At 36.1% G+C, this 21,446-nt stretch overlaps 2 protein-coding genes across 3 annotated transcripts in view; both read right to left on the bottom strand.

The window, feature by feature from the left end:
- The window catches only part of LOC120421745 (uncharacterized), a 23,805-nt gene extending 21,408 nt beyond the window's left edge, over nucleotides 1-2,397 (bottom strand). Inside the window, exons 1-2 of the mRNA XM_052711219.1 lie at nucleotides 1,324-2,397; nucleotides 1,031-1,261 (exon numbers count right to left, since the gene is read on the bottom strand). Of these exons, the coding sequence (XP_052567179.1) occupies nucleotides 1,031-1,261; nucleotides 1,324-2,397 (1,305 nt within the window). The remainder of the gene's footprint in view (nucleotides 1-1,030; nucleotides 1,262-1,323) is intronic.
- LOC120430256 (uncharacterized) overlaps nucleotides 1-21,446 on the bottom strand; it is a 332,478-nt gene that overhangs the window by 215,477 nt on the left and 95,555 nt on the right. For both annotated transcript variants that reach the window (XM_052710891.1, XM_052710892.1), the window contains one exon: nucleotides 3,335-3,427. The gene's annotated coding sequence lies outside the window, so the exon portion shown is untranslated. The remainder of the gene's footprint in view (nucleotides 1-3,334; nucleotides 3,428-21,446) is intronic.

Genomic DNA, 21,446 nt, shown 5'->3' with positions numbered 1-21,446 from the left:
ATAAATTCTTTATTATTTCAGGTATGAATAATATTCTGATTCAGATTTAGATTCTCGTGACTCGTGACTCCTGACTCCTGACTTCTGACTTCTGACTTCTGACTCCTGACTCCTGACTCCCGACTCATGACTCCTGACCATTGACTCTTGACTCCTGACACCTGACACCTGACCCCTGACTACTGACTACTAACTACTGACTACTGACTACTGACTACTGACTGCTGACTACTAACTACTGACTACTGACTACTGACTACTGACTACTGACTACTGACTACTGACTACTGACTACTGACTACTGACTTTAAATCTTTGACTCAACAATAACAACAATTCTATTAGGTCAGCATCCAATTTTTACCAACAGTGACTCAAACGTCCCCACTATGCAGTCCGTTGACGATACCTTCAACCTGTCATGATTGCTCATTCGGGGGGGACCCCCTTGTTGCAAAGCTATTTCTGTATCGGCCGAGATGCCGCCCGTTGATGTGGGCAAAGGGTCATCCATCAAACGAGATACTTCAACCGATCCTCTCAGCTTTAGCTGAGAAAGAACCTATTTCTTGTTTCATCTCTTGAATCGCACCTCACGGGTGAGAAGGGTCTGTGGTGATGTAATTTCAATCTCCACACCCGTACGGAAAGGTGTGAATTGGCTGCTGTAACGGAACGTTGGGGTCTTTGAAAAATTGGATAATAATCGCATTATTGCGTGAAAAATCGCGCGCAGCGCGGCCAGGAAGTGGGGTTGACCTGAATCTCAGGCTCAAGCGCCGCGGCTGGTAATCGATCGGTAGAATCGGCAATCAATTCTCGATTAATCATTGTGGGCGCAGGCTTGTCTTTTGTGCTAATTAAGTGGTTTTTGAGATTGGTGGCTTTGTGAATAATATCTTCTTGTTTTGGTGAATATTCATAATACAGTTCTGACTCGAATATCGAAAGCCTCGATTAAACCAGTACATCAACAAGGTTTAAACTCACTTCTACTAATGACCTAACAACAACAACCTACTTCTCAAACAAAGTTTCTGAAGAACGTCACCAGCGAGTACGTCTGGTTGGCCAGTTCGGCAAACTGCTCCAGCGTAAACTCGAAGAATCCGAAGCAGTTCAGTCGGAGCGGCTGCTGCGAGGTTGCGAGTATCACCAGGATTGTGGCGACCGCCGAACGGTACTGAGCCGCAAATCTTGGCTCAAACACAAAGTCCGCCGGCCACGGAAGCGAGTACACCGTTAAGCCGATGGATTTTTTCTGGAATGCAAGAAAGGGGTGCAATCAGGAATTGGAGCTGGGTGGAGGTTTGAAGCAGTTACCACTTCGGTTAGCTTGCTCACGAGATACGACAGGACGTAGCATTCGAAGATGAGCATTCCGATGTAGTAGAAGATCTGTATTGAGTAGATTCCCATCTGGGATGATTCCGTGGACAGCAGGTAGACAATTCCACAAGTGATATTCAGCATGGTCGAATAGTACACGGTCAGCAGTGTAGCGTTGAGCCATGGCTTTGCAACGTTCAGACAGTTGAGCAATTTCTGGTGTAGCTGGATGCACTTCTGGAACTCCTCCGATAGACATGTCCAGTAGTATTCTCGCTCGGTGAGACGCAAGTGTTCGGAGTTTCCAGCGATTCCATCCATTTTGACAGCAACTCGCTGATTAGTCCGATCCATGATTCCTTCGAAGCACTTTGCAACAATGGTCAGCTCGGTCAACAGTCCCTTCAGTACCATGTAGACCGCCATGTTACCCACCAGGGAGGTGTAGGTAATTCCAAGAAACGACAGGCTGTAGAGCTTCTGAAGGACAGTTTGCAGCAAAACACTTGTGTTCCGGAGATCGAACGGCAACCCGAAAGTGTCGTGGTCGGCCATGTTCTGCGTAGCCAATGCGATTGTTCCAAAGAACTGTCCAGAAGCCAGGATTACCACCAATCGTCGAACAGTGTAAAACGCATCGGCACGAATCCGGAGCGAACATTCCAGATCCTTGCCAAAATCCCGTCTGTTGGTGTACTCGCGAACTCTGCTCAGAGCATCGTAACACCGCACAACGAGCACACCCCGCATCAGTATCACGATAGTTCCTATTGCCAGCTGCAAGCTGTTCAGGACCCGATCCAGACTCTTTTCCTGCGCCACATTCCGCGCCAATTTCCACGTCATCAAAACCGCAATCAACGGCATCGACAGTCGGTACAGTTTCCACCAGATCGGCGAGGCTCCGATTTTTGGCTCGAACCTCAGCCCACCGATGGCCATCAAGTAGTCCATGCCGAAGAAGAACTCCGAGCGGTAGTTGAACTTCCTGGTCAGCTCCGCCCAGTGGGCGCGGAATCGTCGCTTGCAGCGTGCCCAGAGTCGGCCTACTACGTCCGAGATGGTCATCGTTGCGAACAGTAATGAAAGTTGTGCCAATAACTTTGCGGTTGGAAGAAGATTCGTTGCATGAAAAATTTGATTGACAACAAAGAATCCTTAGGCCACGTATTCGGGTTTGAATACAATGTTGAAGAATTTAGAACTTTCCCACGAGAACGTTAAGTGCGTCATAGGGTTAATTGCTTCAATTGAAACGGTATAACCTAAAGAAATCTGTTTGATCCATGTGGACGTATTTCACATGTGACAGTATCGGATAATAATGAAGCAATTATTGCAATGACGCAAATCCATGGGAATTGTTGCACATTTTTCTGTTAAAAGAACAAATTTTTCAAGTTTTGTTAAATCCAAGTTGTTAAAAAAATCTCATGAGAAAATCTTTCCAAGGTGATATCCCCGACAAATTTTAGAGCACTTTGCGACTATCTCAGCTCTCATTCCAAAAATTACCTCCTGCTGTTTTCGATAGCAATCCATCGAAGCCATTAAAAACGTGTCAAACGGTGAAAAAAACCAAACTTAAAAATAATTGCCTCTGCAAGCTTCTGTGTCTTTGGTCGCGATCTTCCCGGGGATATAATTCGCGAGTTGATTTACAGTTCCGATAGTTTGTCTTTATACTGTTTTTAGAGGGACTCCCAACACTACTTTCACCCAAAGACTTAAAAGATAGAGAATGTTTGCTTTTTTAATTAGTCTCGTTTTTACGACACCGTCTTTTTTCTCGCCCCATACTTTATTATTGGTCAGCTTAAATTTTAGTCAGAATCGCACGCGCAAACATTAGCGGAGGTCTCAAAAGTTGGTCTTTACGACTTCCGCCACTGTTTGGAGACGCGACACAGCCAACGACAAACTTTTCACTTTGAAGGCAAAAAAGCAAGCGTGTCCAACGTTAAGTTGAATGAATAAAAAAGCAGCCAGCTAATTGAATTCTCACCTTAATTCAGTTGCCGTGTTGTCCGGGTGACCATCGTCGCTCTTATTTTTTTTGCAGCTCAGGAATCTCCCCAGGTGATGAAAACTGGTCAATCTGCAAAAAAGTGCCGAGAAAATAATAAACCTAATGAGTATGAGCGCGCTCGTTAAACTTCATCATCTTGTTCGGTGATTTTTTCGTCCACCTCTCCCAAAGAGTAAGGAATTTCACGTTGGTCAAGGAAACGAAAGCAAAAGTGCTGCTGCTTCAAAATTGACGGACAATTTCCGGGAAAAAGAGCTTCCAACACAACAAACAGATTGACCGAAAGTGTCTCGCCAGCCGCAAATCGGAGAAAGCCAATAAAATTGATTTAATTTAACTAAACAACACCAAAGGGCAAGCAGCTGCTCTGCCCAAGAAAAAAGACGAGGAAGTGAAGGCAGTTTTCGGAATAATTTTATGGACACTTAACACCACACAGTGTGCTGGAAACGCTGTTTTTGTGCTGCCCAAGAATTGGCGGAAAGTGAGGGGTTCGGGTGGAACAAATCGCTTGGATTACCATACTTATCGCTTAATTCGAGGCAGTTAGTATTCTTATTTTGCTTTGCTTTGGGCACTGTGCCAAATTTCTTTTTTTTTAAGTTTCGATGTTTAATCCCTATCTCAATTTAAAATTGAATAACAAAATATTTGCGTAATTTCTTAGTTATTTCGCATGTCACAGTATTGGCAAGTAAGTAAGACATTTTTTTATGACAAAAAATCACATGAGAAAATCTTCCGGACGTGATTGTCGTGTTATCGACCTTTTTATTTCTTTAATATATTTCGTTTCAGTTTTTTATTTAAAATAAATATTTTAAGTAAAAGAAGTAAGTTGTAATTTTTATAATGTACTAGATTGTGCGTCTACACATTTTTTTTCACAATTTAAATGGTAATGATATTTTAGCAAATGTGAAAAACAAGCAAAAACTGAAAAAGTAACTGTTAAAACATGAATATATTTAAAAGACAAATGATAATGATAGGAAATGGTAGAATAGGCCAAATACTAAGCTAAACAAAAGTAATGCACTTATTAAAAAATCATGGTAATATTGCATCTGGGAAGGGGTACATCTTTTCTGAAAATGTGTAACTTTACAAAAAAAAAAAATGAAAATCACAAAAATTAGAAGTAAACTTTTTCTTAGAAAAGAAGTTGTTCAAAATGACACCTAAATAGGGTAAAAATAAAAACACTCGATAAAATTTTTGTCTAAGAGGCCTAATTACCAAAATGTAGTCCTAACTTTCCTAAGAAACTTTGCATAAGACACAAATGCTCTAGGACGTAACCCTAATGCGATAATAATTTTGTCTGCCTCAATTGAATTAATATTTTCCGTACAATTATAACTGTTGTTTAATTTAAAGACTAACAATTGTAAAGGTAAACATTTTTAGCCCTATCCAATTGGACCCGATTGGCTTTTTAATTAAGTGATCCGTAAACGCAAAAAATAAAAGCCCTTTTCAAATGTAAGTCTCCAATTCAATATTTTGATAATATATCAGAAAGACCCGACAATTTCACGTAAATTTCGTTTTTAGAGTTAGAAATCGAGTCAATTGTTTTCTGAGAGGTTCGATTTTTGAATGATGAGTGCCAAATATGCCATTTTACCTGCTATTTTGATTTTTGTGACTGTATTTCAGCAACTACACGTCCAATATTTAAAGTTTTTTGGACAAATTTATTGGAACTTTTTGGAACCTATCGACTTATTCAGGCATGAGCAAAAGTTCGAAAATTTTCGCAAAAATCAAACTTTGGTGGAACAAATTTTGTGCAAACGTATTTTTCGATTCTGAATTCAATTTTACAAAAGAACTTGTAGTAAAATTTTAATTATGTAATGTAAAACTTCATTATTTCATAAAATTGGCATTACTGCCAAATTGATTTTTGCCGTTTGGTGGAAAATTACTAATAAGTTGCATATTTCATGTTCTGAATCATACCCAAAATTTAGATTTCAATTTTGTTTGACAATTATAATTACATTAATTTTAAAAAAATTATATTTGGTTTCATATTCCACATCACGTAGTATTTCAAAAACATTTATAAAAATCACATAATCCAGGAAATATAAAAACGTCTGAGTGGTTCTCTACGATTTCTACTTGAATTTTCTTCGTATTTTTTGATTTGGATAACACATTGTAAAAAGAAGTCATTTTGCATCATTAGTTTTTCCATAAAAATTTTGGGGGCTGGTCATACAAAATGGGTTCTTTCGAAAATCCATGAATTTCTGTAGGGATTTTTTGACCGATTTGATGTAGGTTATGATCAGGACTTTTCAGAAAAAAAAGTACACGGAAAGAAATCCTAATATTCTATTTACTTTATATTACGATATTTTTGCGAAATTTTCTGACCTTTTCAATAGAAATATTTCAAATATTTTATAATATGGCCTTAATTACGAAATATGAAATAATATCTACTTTCAGATCTTTTCAAAATTAAAACTTCATTTCAATATTATTGTTAATTTTTAACATGGAAAATCGGATCAATAGTTTCCGAGATATCGTCAGTGTTGAAAATTACAGGCTAATTAGATGACATTCAAAGAATTCATTTTAATCGATTCGAATTCTTTGTGAGGCTGTATCTCAGAAACATATTTCCCGATTTTCAAAATTTCACACAAAAAATATGGGAAATTTTCTCAGCATTTCAAAAATATTTTTTCGGAGGTGTATTTCTTTAAGAAGTATTTTAAAATGCAAAAACGAAAATAAATACTGTGGCTATAACTTGAGAACGGTACATTCATTTAAAAAAATGTAAGGTACTTTAAGATTGCAAATTCGATTTAGCTTTAAACAAATATTTTTGATATTTTTTGTGCTGATTTTTGATATTTTCCAAAAAACACGATTGAAAAAACATATCTTTTTATCCAGATTTTGCACCATCACGCAAAGTTTCTCAAAAGTTCACTAACACATATTACAAAATTTCAAAATTGAAAAATAAGTATTTTGAGAATTCAATTTTTAGATAAAATAAAATTGGAACCTACAAATTTGCTGATTAATTCAGAAATTTCCTTCACAAGATACAGAATTTCATACATTTACATACCCATTTTGTATGACTAGGCCTCAAAATTTTATTGAGACTTGGAAGAAAAAACTATTGGTAAAAATGACTTCTTTTTACATAGACAAAGTGCATGGACAAAGTTGCATCCAAATCAAATATTTAAAATTAAAAAAATCACGAAAAGAAAATTTGTCACACTTTTTATCAGTGCTCACCCGGTCCATCTGATTAGGGGTGCCCACCAAATTACTATGCGCCATTGCCCCTGCTGTCAAGTTGAATCTCCTTCTCCTCTCCCATCCCCCCCTGTAGTAGTGGTGGCGCGCGAGTACCATTTCCGCCCCCAGTCCCAGCGCCGTCACCAGCGTGAAATCTTATGCTCGATTCCATCAATGCTGCCTCCTGAGCAAACAACAAGCTTTCTTAGGCCTCACGAAACAGCCTCGGCGACCTCAGTCGCTAGCCTCAGTCGTCGTCGAGGGGGCATATTTATGCTAACTAAATCACACACACACACACACACACACACACACACACACACACACACACACACACACACACACACACACACACACATATATTTGCATATATTTTACACCTATTTCCTGCGCGATTTCCCGCCAAGACGCCGCGACGACGTTGCGAAAGTCGAGTTCAACTATGGTCCGGGTTTGCGTATAGTTTTAAAATACTTGGGGCATTTCGGCACGATGCCGAGGGGAGGACACAGCATGCAGTGAGACCTAAGACTGATGGAATGCCGTACAAACTGCTACGCCGTGTATTTCTTCAGATTCACTTTCGTTCATTGGCCAGGGTCGTCGTTGGAGTAGGTGTTTTGTGGGTTCCCAAATGGCGACAGAAATGAAGGTTGCTGGGTTTTTTTATGGTGGTGGCTCACTGCACAGGTGTTGTCGCTTAACCGCAAAGTCAGATCTTACAGATCATAGTTGCTGCGCAGGTGCACACACGACTAGGCAGCAGCGGCTGGATATAGCCATCATTTTGGCTAAATGGTCGAAACGTTTGTGCTGCTTAGTTTAGTGTTTTATGTGGCGGATTTTAACACCTTTGGCTGCTCACACGGCTGACTCATGGCGTTTTATGACAACTCATTAGAGCTGATATTAGACGCGATTGGATCGGGTGAATGTCGCAGGTAAGGATGAGCAATGTTAAAAGGTTTTCTCCCTGGATGAAAGGGAAATTCAATCGTGGGAAAATATACAAGAATTTTTTTTTATATAAGTAATTACTTTTTTAAATCTCATTAAAAATGGTAGTGATTTTAAAACTATTTTAACTTTTTTTTTGTTGATAAAAATGCGTTTTTTCGGCTTCAAATCGGGCGTTCATTTTTGAATTAAAGTCTTTTCGGCACAAATTGATATCTTTTGCAGGTAGAGCGTCCAATTTCCCGTCCAGGAAAAAAATTCCCGGGATTTCCCGAAAAAATATATATTTCCCGTTTCCCGGGAAATTCGTAAATTTCCCGGGAATTCCTGAAATTCATGCGGAAGTATATATTTTCTTAACTTTTTGGACATTTATAAAATTAAATTAGCAAAAAAATATAATGGAAGAACCAAACTGTTTTATTCCATTCAATTTACTGTTCTTATAGAACTTATCAGTTCATCTGAAATAAATTCGTGTCAAGGTAATTCCAGATGATATTTATTTCACAACTGGGAATAGATCCTGTTTATTTGTTAGGCAAGAGGTTTGTTGTAAAGAGGTTTAAATATTAATCAACTAAAAACCTTTTTTTGCTATGAAAAATATTTTAACCGAAGTGATTTATTAGGCTGAAACATTAAAAAATCATTAAAAACTACTTCGTATTATTAAAAAGGTGCCAAAAAATGCAAACATATTTCAAAAACTCGCTCCAGTATTGATTATTCTTACTCACTGTCCAAGCACTGTGATTATAAAAATAATATTTGCCTCAATAAAAAAATACTTATATTTTTTTTATTGATATTTTGTACTAATTGAAGAACATCTTATAAATTTAGAAATTTTAAATATTGTCTTAAAGTTGTGCAAGACAAGCAGTCAAGGCATTAATTTATCCTCACACTTACTTTGCCCATTTAAGTTGTTATTCTTTACATTTTGTTGCAAAATATTGACCAGAACCAGGATAAGAACAGTTTCGAAAAAAAAATCCCGGAAATTTCTTGAAATTTCCCGTTTCCCGGGAATTTTGTAACCTCGCCCGGGCAGACGGTAAAAACAAAATTTATGCCATTTCAATAACAAATACTGTTAAAATAACAGAAAGTGTTATGGAATCTTCTTGACAAATCCATTTTTGCATAAAAGTTTGATAACAGTTTATGTTATCATAACAAAATTTGTTATTGGTCTGATAATGGTTTAAAGCCAAAACAACTTTGGAATAACATTTTTTGTTATGGAAGAATACCTCCAACTGTTATTGGGATGATCGGATTAGTTGTTAAAATAACAAAAATAATAAAAAAAATTGTTCGAAGAATAACTAAAAATGTTATTTATCTGTTATTCCAATAACAATCCAATAACAAAAACATCATAACAACGAATAACAAATCTTGTTTTAAATAACATAAAATGTTATTGGCCTAATATTTTCGCAAGTTAGGACGCTCTACTTTCAGAGTTTTGAGAACTAAGTTTCACAGAAATCCAAGAAGGGTTGGAGCAAGTTATTACGATTGAGTTGTCCAAGAGTGACCTAAATTATAAAATTTGTTCAAAAATTAAATAAAAATGTTACAAAAATATATAATAAGCATACAATTAATGGTAATCTTAGAATAACCGGGTATCTAACTGTATGGTTCATGATATGATATTTCTGATCTTTTAATAATTAACTAAAAATTGTCTTTGCCATAGTCATGTATGTAACATAACGATCTAGACTTTTTTCCTTAGCAATAAAGCTTGAACTGAAATCATTTTCTTAATTTAAAAACAAAATAAAGCATAATTAAATGTTGGTAATGGCTTTTTTCCTAAAATGTTGTGCAAATTCGTTTAACATTGCAAGGATTTTTTAAATTATATTTTCTATTTCAGTCCAATTGAGACACTTAATGAGAATTGTTAAAAGTGTAAATTATTTGCTTCACAGCTAAGATATAAACGTGAAACAAAAAGAAAAAAAAAACATTATTTAGCTTTTTTTTTATAAAATCCATATATTTTTTAAAGTTTATAAAAGCTTTGTTCAGTTCGTAATATACAATGAGATTTGAGGTAATTTTTATCAATAAAATAAGTTCAATTATCCGTCAGAAACAAAAAGTGATCACCAACATTGTTTTTGCACACATCTTGCCTCCAACTTTTTTGCTCAAATTAAGCAAGAGCAAATAATTGCTCTCGTTTTTCGCGCCGGCTCCATTCAGCACGGTAATGGCTTTCGTTTGGGGGCGTTTTGGGTGAGCCAATATGCGGCCTCCAAAAATAGCGAATGAATGCTCCAAAACATGTGAGCCTCCACTCTCTCACGTAATTATTATTATTATTCAATCAATTTATGCTCATTAAATATCAAACTGGAAATTGGCCAGTGTGGGGGTGTAGATGGAGTTGGGGGTGTGCAATTGGGCTTCATTAGCGGCGTTTATGAATGTATACAGAAGAATTTGGAGAGCGATGGTTTTTGTGTTGGTCGGTCAAGAATTTCGATGTAAATGTCGCAAAATGTGGTTTTAGTTTGGGTGGAAGGTGGAATTTTGCACGCTGAAAATTGCAATGTTTAATTATAATTGCGAATTATTGCGTGGTTGCAGCATGTGCTGCTTTTTAACTAGATTCAAAATGAATGCGCAGTATTAACGAAATGTTTGTGGATTTTCGAGGAAACCGGATTGAGTTCAAAACCCATTACAGTTGAAATGTTGTCACTAAATAATACTCTTGTATGCCACGAATCTAAATTACAAGGCAAATCCAAACTAGTGTCATGGCTGACACCCTGGAACAGGGATCACATTTCAAACTACGTCATTGTCGCGTGCCCCTCCCAGGGGATGATTAATTGATGGACTGATCTGCTCTCAGCTCTCTATGACTATATTGCCATCCGAACCGAACCCCAAAGAGTTGACAAGTCCTGGCGTGGCGTGAAAGTGCTCCAAAAGTCGTGCCACCTCTCTGCTGGAAGCTGGAGTGGAGGACCTCATACGTGCCTGGAAAGCAATTAATAATCATAATAACGACTTCTCACCACTCGGACCGCCAACCCAACCCAGTTGAGTTTTAAGCTTTCGTGGTTTGATGATGACAAGTGTTTTTTTCTTTCGCCACACCAACCGCACCATCTGCCTTGCGGTCCAATCGGCCCTCGGGGTGGCAGTTTGCCAGCCAGCAAAGTCAGCTGTGGGACCACCACCGCCGGACTTCAGTATCGGCTTCTATGAGCTTATTACAACATCATTATCCATCATTTCTCGAATTGAGGAGGCAGGGGTGGGAAAATTTGTTAAATCATTTTAAACTGAAATGTACACCTTGGAGAATTTCCCATGTCCCCTGAAAATTGTGACAAATCCAGGAATTATGATTCCAAGAAAATCGATTAGCGATTCTTTAATTGATAAGAATTTCACATAGCTTTTCCCAACACTGCTATCGAAGGCGTCTTAACTTGGACCTACAAACCACCACCATCCGGTCAACCCATCGTCTCTCCGTGGAACCATATTTTATAGCTGAATACGAAGAAACAGGAAGAAACCCGCCAGAGGATGGACTCTAGTTTTCAGCAAATTGGACTTGTTTAAAACTTGTTCGCCGATGGTGCTGGAGTAGCTTCCCTCCCCCTTTGGACAGACACCAGCAATTATACACATACGCCCCGTCACGCGAACCGACGACGGTTTGGGCCGAGAGTTGGCCAACCCTATTATCGAAACTTCCGACACGTGAGCAGAAGACACCGATCACGATGATGAGGTGGTTAATGGCCGTCAAAAGACCTGTTTCAACGCCGCCGCCGCCGCCGCCGCCGCCGCGGCACGACGACTGTTTGCAGAAGGAAATCGAGAATGGACTTTTTTTTTGTTCGCTTTTTAATGGCTGTTTTACAACTTGGTTCCGTTCTATGAAGAGCGGCGATGGACGTGAAAAATTACAATCGTACCGGCGGAAGATCGGACCACATATTGGTAATCAGGTCATTTCCGGGAGGTCGCGAAATAGCGCGGAAATTAAGAATCAAATCTGAAGCTTAAATCGTTAATGACAATTTAAGTGCTTAAAATAAAGCTCATCAGGCGCTCAACTCCATTACGCGAGATTGCTCTGGAACAAAGTACTAAACTAGTCATTGACGTACCATTTCTTCATGTGCGCAAGCAGGCTTACACTGATCCACATTAACCGTAAGCGAACCGTACTCTCCCTGAAGCCTTCTTCAAAGAGTCGAAGAAAGAGCCTTACCCCCACCTCTCCCTCCCCCCCAAAGTCGGCGGAATTTATTCTAATTAATTTCCAGCGCACCCAAAGCCCGCAGCCAGACAAACCTGACTCACTGACTTGGTCGCGCACAGTCGTCTTAAAGTCGTCGCTTTGCGGTTTGCTGGTCGTGAAAGTAATAAAAACATACTGAACCCAAGGGCACCGCACAGCACCAGAAGGAGCAGCAGCAGCAGCAACGGGATCAACGGAAAGGCATGGCTTTTAATTTACAGTAAATTAAAAGCAAAACTTTCAGATTAAGACTTTTTATGGGATGAGGGATTTCTGCGAATACGCGCGCCTCACAACTGGAGAAAGGAACGGGGCTCACCTGGGCAGGGAATGGGTCCGGGTCGTGGTCGGGAAACTACTGTGGGGTACCTCATTGGTTTTGGGATCTAAGCAGTTGACCCGAGAAAAACATTCAATGATTTAGTTTGAATTTGGTTTGAAATTGAAATTAAACAAAATATTTTTTTTTAATTTGGATCTAGATTGAATCAGGCACATAAAAAACATTTTAATCAATTTAAGCAAACAATCTTATAAGGAAAACAGGCTTCAACAAAAAAATGGAAAACAGGCCTAAAAACATCTGGTATTATTAAATTTATTTCATAAATTTTTCACGAAAAAAAGTTAAAATATTACGCCCTTTTGAAATGTCAGTCTTGATTGAAAAATGAAAATAATGTTTTCGTAAATCTTTGCATCTTTGCAATATCTCAGCAACTAAGAGTCGTATCAACAAAGTTCAAAAAACATATGTTTTTGTAAAGTGGGCAAACATGGGTACTATTTTTAAAAAATTAATAACAGTAAAAAAAATACTTAAAATGGCTTCAACTTGAAAACGGTGCACTTTATCGAAATTTCACTAAAGTACTTTTTGATTTCAAATTCGATTTTACATCAAAAAATGAAGTTGAAAAATGTTGTCGAACAATATTTCGATTTTTTTTTTAAATCAGTGTAGATTCAAAAATTCATAACTCGGTCAAGGTTTTTTTGCCCGTTCTAAAACATATCAGAAAATAAAAATTGTGTTTTTTTGCAAATCAATTTTGAGCGACAAAGAGTGAAATTAAAAATCACCAAAAAAATTTAACCCTGTATAAGTTTTTTTCAGTGTAGTCCTTATCCATACCTACAACTTTGTCGAAGATACCAACTCGATCAAATAATTCTTTCACAAGATACAGATTCTTGAATTTTGATTATAATTTTTGTTTGGGCAGCTGCCATATTTGTATGGAAAATAATATGGACAAACTAATGATGCAAAATGGCTTCTTTGGGCATACCGAAGGCACCAAAAAAGTTTCAGCCGAATTAAAAAAATACAAAAATAAAATTAAAAAAAAAACAATTTCGTAGAGAATTGCTCAAATACGTATTTTTGCAAAAAATCTCAAAATTTTAGTTAATGCAATATGGCTTCCAAAGGATCTAAAAATTTTCATACATTTCAAAGGTATTAATATGTTTTTAAAAATACTCAAAATTTTCACAAAACTACGCACTTTTGTACAAGTACTGAAAATTTGATTTTTTTGAAATATGGATGTGTATTAAACCATCAGAAATTAGTCATAAATTTCCAAAATAACAATACTTTTTTGAAAAATCTAAATAAATACGAAACTGCGTATTTTTTGAAAAGTACTGAATATTTTAGTTTATGCATACTATTTTCAAAAATCGGAAATTTATTTTATTTTTCGAAAGTAATAATAATGTTTTTAGATACATGAAAAATTTCCGCAAAACTACGTATTTTTGAAAAGGTACTAAAATGTTTAGTTTATTATGAAAAATGAGGACAAATTCACGTATTCTTCAAAATTCAAAATTTTAGGGGCAATGAAGAAAATTTTGAATTGCTTGCCATGGTTTTTAAATTTCCGGAAAAAGGTGTCGTTTTAATACATTATATGCCAGTACAGTTGTTTTGCAGACATAAGCTTTCTAAAAAACTATTTTTTGAGGATTCTTTTATTTTTATCGAATCGGAAACCTTTCATAGCTTTAGAAAGTAATATTTTTTTAAAGAATCTATTTTTTTTTATTTTTTTCTTATGTTTTTTTCGATATTGGTGGATGGATATAATTTTTCTAGATTTTGCTAAGACACTTTTATCTATTTTTACTAGCTCAAAACCATTAAGAGATACAAATGTGGTGTCAAAAAGACTTTAGTGTAAAATTAGATGTCCGATTTCAGAATTCCGCAAAATATGTATTTTTCATCAGGAAAAAAGTAAAAACATAGATTTAAAAATCGCTTCCATTTACTGTTACTGAACTGTAGAAAAATGAGAGCCATGTCATTTTATGGAAAATTTATTGTCCTTTTCGAATCTCAGACATGTAATTTTTACTTTAGAAACTTGTTAGGGACAAAAAAATCATTTTGAAATTTTATGTTTTTTTAACTTTGCATGATTATTTTTTTGGAATGTACCAATGTTCTACAAAGTTGCAGAGAAAAGTAAAAAAAAAGATGTGCATGCATTCTTCACTAAATATCACAATATTATGATTTTTTGAAGAACGGTGTGATTTTCCCATTTTTTCAGATAAAACATCGAATTGATCATCTTTGCGGAATTTTGTGTACGCCACCAATCCAATCCGTCCCATTTTACACAAAAGTGCCTCTAACACCAAATTTCTATCTATTTACGGTTTCGAGCTAAAATCTCTGAAAAACATGGGTTTTACCATATCACCGTCACGAGATATCGCAAATTGGAGCTAGATTGAAATTGAAAATGGTTCGGGGCAATTTTTCTTTCCGATTTCGTTTAAGTTGGCGGAAAATGACCCATTTTTCTTATTATTTGTGGTTTTGTTAGTATTTTAAACATGAAATGTAAAAATATTTAAGAGATAATTTTCAATAATTAATTGTAAATTTTATAAATCAAAATGCACAATTTTAATTGAAAGTCGTGCTTATAAGAAAATTATTTCTAAGCAGTTGATTTTTTCTGCTCGGGCTACCCAACCCAGCAGGAAGGCCTCGAGCCTTCAAGCACTCTCACTGTGACTACTTCCTTGGGAGGTCATGACGACTTCTTTGTACTGCAGTAGGCTAAAAGCTCTTGTTTAATTAGCGTACGTTACACACACACACTTCCTCTTCCACTCACTCTCTACAAACAAACAGAAAACTGTCCCGTCCAGGGTGGCAAAAAGTGGGTGGTTCCGAGGGTTTGTCAAGTGGGCTTGTGTGTTATAATTGATGGTGGCAACGTGGCGGCCGGCCCCCCTCCCTCGAGGGTGCTCATACTAAATTCAGTGATTATTGACTGTTGAGAGCGGGGGGACCTCTTCCCCGTCATTTTCCCGGGAAAGACCTTTGAAGATCTCTGCTTGATACCGTTACAGATGGGTTCTGATCCCCGGACGTCCACACACTAGAGTCGTTCTTAATATCGTGCATCTCGTTGAGGTTGAGAGGTTTTAATGGGCAGGGCAATTATAAGATTACGGATGGCTTAATTGGCAGCTTTATAGTTAGTGGCTGTTGGCGAGCGGTGCACATGATGTGATTTATTTTTTTCGAGAATTAAAGCATCTTTTTGTGAACGATAGTCATTTTAACATGGAAGCCGATTTCGTTCCTAACCCTTATAACTGGGTCACTCAAATCTCAGATTAAGTTGTGCACTAAATGAGCGATCGTCTGTAGAACGGTCACCTTTCACCCAGTACCTATTTTCGTCCTTTAATCCAACCGCTTGACACGACCGCTTCAACGCTGCGCGGGTGTTAAAACCAATTACGAACACCCGAGCTGTTTGCCCCACTGAACTGCCTCCGCCATTAGGGATAGCTTCGAATGGTATATCTTCGATACTGCGCGGCGCAGCTTCTCCATTACAGAAGGTGAAAGCTCTTTCTTCCCCCCTCCCCGGCAGGAAGGCGGGAAAACTGTGGCACATAATTTTTCATCATTAAAACCACTAGCCTGACTGAAGGGAGAGAGGGTTTGGGGGGAGAAAAACTATTACCAACGACTAATGCCCGCGATTATCATTATCCCCGACGTCGTCGTCGTCGGTCCAATCCGTTCGATGACCTGCCCGAGATTTGCACCCAACCGGCGTGACGGCGTCGGCGAAGGGCGCGCGAACAAGAGCTCAAATTTGATAAATCGCACTAACCGTGAACCGATTCTATGAATTGGAGTGGGGCCGCGACCGCGCAAGCGGGTAATTGGCGCAAAATTTTCCAGTGGGGTTGGGAAGGTGAGAGGAGCGGGAGGCTATAATTTTCCACTTGGGATAGAGAAGAAAATTTGATCGTTTTGTGAGGGCTAAGAAGGAGAACGGAGGAAGACGTGCCGGACAGAAAATGAAAATCATTTTAATTATCGAAATTAAGATTGATTTACGAGCAGTTTTGATAGCAGCTGCGCTACTTTGGGGATTAACCCTCGAAGAAACATGGTTATTAGATGGATGGATGGAGTCAAGGTGATTGGTCTAGTCAACTTCATTATTTGTTTTACATTATTTTTTGATTTTTGAAATTTAATATTCTATTTTACCTGTTTAATTTTTATTTTTTTGTTTTTTTTTTATTTTTTTTATTTTTTTTTACCGCCGATACACAAATAGTATTTATTATTAATTTATTATTTCTTAATTCTAAAATTATTGTGCTTGACAAGAGAGTAATTCAAAACACTTATTTTGAACATTTTCTTATTATTGGCTTGATTTTATAATTTTGAGACAATTTTTAATAATAAGAGAGAATTTTGCTAAAATTTCCACCAATAGTTTCTGAGACCTCGTTATTTGAAAAATGAGTGCTAAACTACAAACAAAAACAAAAACAAAATTTACAAAATACAAACTAGTCTCAGCAACTAGCTGTAAGATCAATAATGTTTTTGTTGGACTTTTAATTATCAAAAGTAAATATTCCAAAACAACTATCTTCCAAGGTTGAGAATCGTAGATAATCTCATCGTCCGATGAATTGGAAACTTTACGATACAATACGAAATACTACTAACTCATTCAAAATAATTAGCTTTCAATTAAAAAAATATATTCTGCTTTGCATAACAAATCTGATGAACTTTTAAATTTTTACTCTAAAGGTATGATTTGGATAAATAAGTAGTTTTGAAAAACCTAAATTTTTATTAGTGTAAAATACTTAATTTGTTACACAAAAACAAAACCATGAATACACTCATGAATACTCATATTTTTCAACATTTAAAAATTTTATAAATTTTCTTCACATTCTTACTTCATTAGAGTGTTTTTTAAACACTAACATTTTCACAACATTCCGTATTTCATGAAAATACATAAATGTTCATAATTTTCATTATGGGTGTCAAACGATGCGAAATGTTGTAGGCATTTTCAAGTTATAAATGTTTTTGTGTGGTACATATAATACGATATTTTGTGAATATTTGAGTTTTTTTCCCAAACTTCTAAACTCCGCAACAAAGTCAATACTGTGTTACTCATATTGAAAGTTATAAAATATTACCGTAATCTGGGGTGAATCGGGACTACAGTCTGAATAGGGACAACGATTTTTAGAGCACTTAAAGCTTTTAAATTTGGAAATGGATGTACACATTTTGTTGGCCTGAGTCTGTTCTAACCGAAACCAACCAGAAAAATCAAAATATTGTGCTCCAACATGGTTAAAACTTCTGTCCCAATTCGCCCCATGTGTCCCGATTGACCCCAGTTTACGGTAGTTTCTTTTTAACGTTAAAGACGGAATTTGGTAAAAATTGCATTTTACACAAAAAACTGTAATAAAATGAAAAAAAAAGAATCGTTTGGTACTTATATTCGAACTAAAAAAATGCGAGTTTTTTCATTAAGTACGGTTTTTTGCTAAAATTTAAGTATTAAACGAAAAAAAAAACTCTATAAATTGAAAACACTTACAAAACTTCACATTGTTTAATATCCATATTGCATTTTTTCAATTTTAGGAATTTTTAAAAATACAGTATTTGAGAAAATATTTTTTTTTTAACTAACAAACTCAAAATTACAGAAATTTTATACAAAATTTGGTTTCATTTGTCACCCGTATTGAAAAAAAGTTTATTTGAGTATTAAAAAATTACAGTGTTTTGTATTTTTTTTTTTTTTAGTTAGGCCGTTGCAAATATTTTTTGAAGTTTATGTCCCTCGACTCTGATCAAAGTCGAGGGGGGAGGGCAAAAAATAAAAAAAGCTAACAATTGAAATTACAGGCCACGGTGTCAACATTTGAATGAAAAATGTGCTTTAAAATGCATCATACACCTGTCCAGTTGTTTTGCAATCATTGATTTCCAAAATTTCTAAATACTGACGAAAATTTTATTTTTGCGAGAAAAAAAAGTTTTTGCGGTGCTGTACATTGTAATTTCATAAAAGTTCAAAATATTTTTAAACGAGTCCAAACATGTTAAATATGATTATCAATGCAGAAAAGGGCATTTAATATTGTTCTCAGTTGTTTAGACTTCTATTTCCATTGAAATTTTACAATTTTTTTTGAAAAAATATTTTTTTGCCCCCTGTTTTTTCGAACCAATTTTGGGCCGTTACAAATAGTTTTTGAAGCTTATTTCCTACTACTTTGACCAAAGTCGAGGTCACCTCCCCCCCTCGAAAAAATGAATTTATGAGCCACGATTTTAACATTTGAATGAAAAAAGTGTTTAAAAATGCATTATACACCTGTCCAGTTGTTTGGCAATCATTAGTTTTCAATATACCTAAGTATTGACGAAAATTTATTTTTTTGCCAGAAATAAAGTTTTTGTGGTGCTGTACATTGGAATTTTATAAAAATTCAAAATATTTTTAATCCAGCCCAAACACGAAAAATATGATTATCATGGATTTTGAATTGTTTTCAGTTGGTTTGATTTTTATTTTCATTAAAATTTTGAAGTTTTTTGCCCCCTGATTTTTTGGACCAATTTTGAAGGCATAATCTACATAAACTTTGAAAAATATTTGCAACGATCTTATAAAAAAAAAAATCATTTTTATGATTACTTTTAAAGTTTATCAGTAGGTGGATACAATTTAATTTAAGTAATCATATTTTAACGGATTTCTCGTCGATTATTGTCGATTGTCGGCAGAATACTCGTTTTTCGATAGCGATAAATTATCGTCGAGCCTTTATAATTTTATCGTTAAAAACCTTGATATTTTCCAATTGGAGACAGTTTTTGCACTCTTTCAGGGGATTTAAAAGTCATCTTTTACGCTTGAGTTTAGGGTGGTGCAAAATCTCAAACCGGATGTGTTTTTTTTTTTCATTTTTATATAATCTGTATATTATCTATACAAATGCGTAATGCAATCATACAAAATTTTAAAATTATTTTTAGATTCAAAATCGAATTACGATCAAAAATACCGAGATTTTTTTTCTTGGTACATTGTACTATTTTCAAGTTCCAGGATTTATTTTTCAAAATGTTTTTTTTTCTATTTAAAAATATTTAATGTTGGAAAAGCACTCAGTTTATTTGTAATGCTGAAATTTCATATAATTGTCTATTTTTGAACCTTGTGAATCGGGCTATTGGTGTCTGGGATATAGCTTCTAAAGGTTATAATTTTGTAAAAATGCGTTGTTTCAGTGTCACTGAAACAGTTTCAACTGACATAGGCAACTATTGGTTCAATTTTCACTGTGCTTTTTATGATCTCACAAGTTTATTAAGTTTCTTAGAATTGTTATCATTCAATCAAACCTTAGACTTGAAAATATTTAAAATAGATGTCCTTCGCAATTCTTATTTTTTTCATATTTCTCAAATTTTTAACAAAATTTCAAAAGGTTCAGATATTTATATTTGAAAAATATGTCATATAGAATTTTTTTAGATGTCTGTTTTACGACTGCAATTGTAAATTTAAATAAAAATTGTCCACATGAGGGTTAAGAACGTTCTCCCCCGGGTGCAAAATTACACTTCAAGAGGAAACTGTTAATTACCACAGTGCTCTTGGTTTACCTCTGTCACTGCTCTCTACCTCTACGAACACGTGAACGCTCGGTTTCTTTCGCCAATTTCTTTCCAGCACCACGTGCAAGAAGAGCCGTTACCGGTGAAAAAGTGGAAATCTCTCCGAGTTTGGTGGCGAACAAACGGGAAATAAGTGCATGAAGGTAAAGATCATCATAATAATCGATATTTTATTGACTGGCTGGAAGAACGGAACGGCAAAAAAAAGTGGTTTCTCAAATGAAGAAACTAATCTGCAGCCATTCGCTCCGAGCGCCTAATGAAGAGTGATCATTGCGGAGCATTAGAGATTTAATTTTATGAGCAATCATTATTGCTTTAAGGGTAATAAAATAATGATATTTGGGACGTGAATTTTTTGTGAAAATTCAAAATCATTGTTTTATTCAAAGTTTAGCGAATTTAAAATTCCTCATACACAGCTAAAAAAGTAGTAATCCAGCTGCGTATAAAAGGCCTGGGTGTAAAATAAATATTTCATTATTTTATGCAATTTTATGTGATTTTACACCCTAAAATATGTAGCCCATCAGTATGAGAATCCTACTTGACCGAAATGTCAAGCTCATATATGCGTTTGTCCTAACAGCTTTTCATCGGTCTGATGGCCGAGTGGGCTAAGGCGCCAGTCCTTACTGTTGGTGCTGGGTTTGAATCCCGCCGGTTGCAACTTTTTTTTGTGTTTGCAAAAATTGTACATGCAGTGTGTAATATTAAGTGTTTATTTTGACGAAGGTGATGTGCATGCTTTTGCATGCGATTTTACCATCGGATTTTTTGCTGTGTATATTTAAAATCATTATCTTTCCTCTAATATCAATTTCCTGTGCATAAAATTCCCACTATTTTTTTTTCTCTAGCGCCAATTTCCAGGTCGCGTGTCAGGTTGCTTCTTTCACCGCCCTGTCAAGTGGCTGTCTCCGGTCCACGGCCAACCTTGCCGGTGGCGGGCCACCTCAACCGGACAAGCGGGTTGGTGGTGCTGTTGCTGAAAAGTTTATCTGGCCGCCGCCGGGGGCTGCTCTACCATTAGCGCCAGAAAGCGAAGATAAATCAATTAAAAGCAAATAAAACTTTTTTTTGTTTTGGTCTTCTTTTCACTCTCGATGTTGGTTGAAATTTATCGTTAGGGTTGGGGGTGGTGATTTTGGGGTTGGGTATAAAAAGCATGAAATTAATCAGCTTTGAAAAGTGTCTAAAAAAATACAAATTACTTAGGGGAAAGGTTTATGGAGTAATAATTGAGGCTTTAAATATAATACGTTTGTTATGTAATTTTACATCAATTTATATTCAAATAAATATTACACAGAAATTATGTAAAATTACACGTAATTTTCGGAAACAAGATCAGTTCTTATCCTAATTTCAATTATAGCTCCCTCCACCCTAGCATAGAAGAGTTCGGAAGCTTTCTTTTGACTTCTCTTTGTGTCCCAAGAAGAAGCAGTACTAAACTGACACGCCGATAAATGGCGATAAGACCGCAGCAGTTCGCACGAGCAGGTTTCTTTCCGACGTTCAAG

This window comes from Culex pipiens, chromosome 3 (genome assembly GCF_016801865.2).
Source record: "Culex pipiens pallens isolate TS chromosome 3, TS_CPP_V2, whole genome shotgun sequence".
NCBI classification, from domain to species: Eukaryota; Metazoa; Arthropoda; class Insecta; order Diptera; family Culicidae; genus Culex; species Culex pipiens.
Note: the sequence above shows the minus strand (reverse complement) of the source record. Positions and strands in the feature narration are given on the sequence as shown.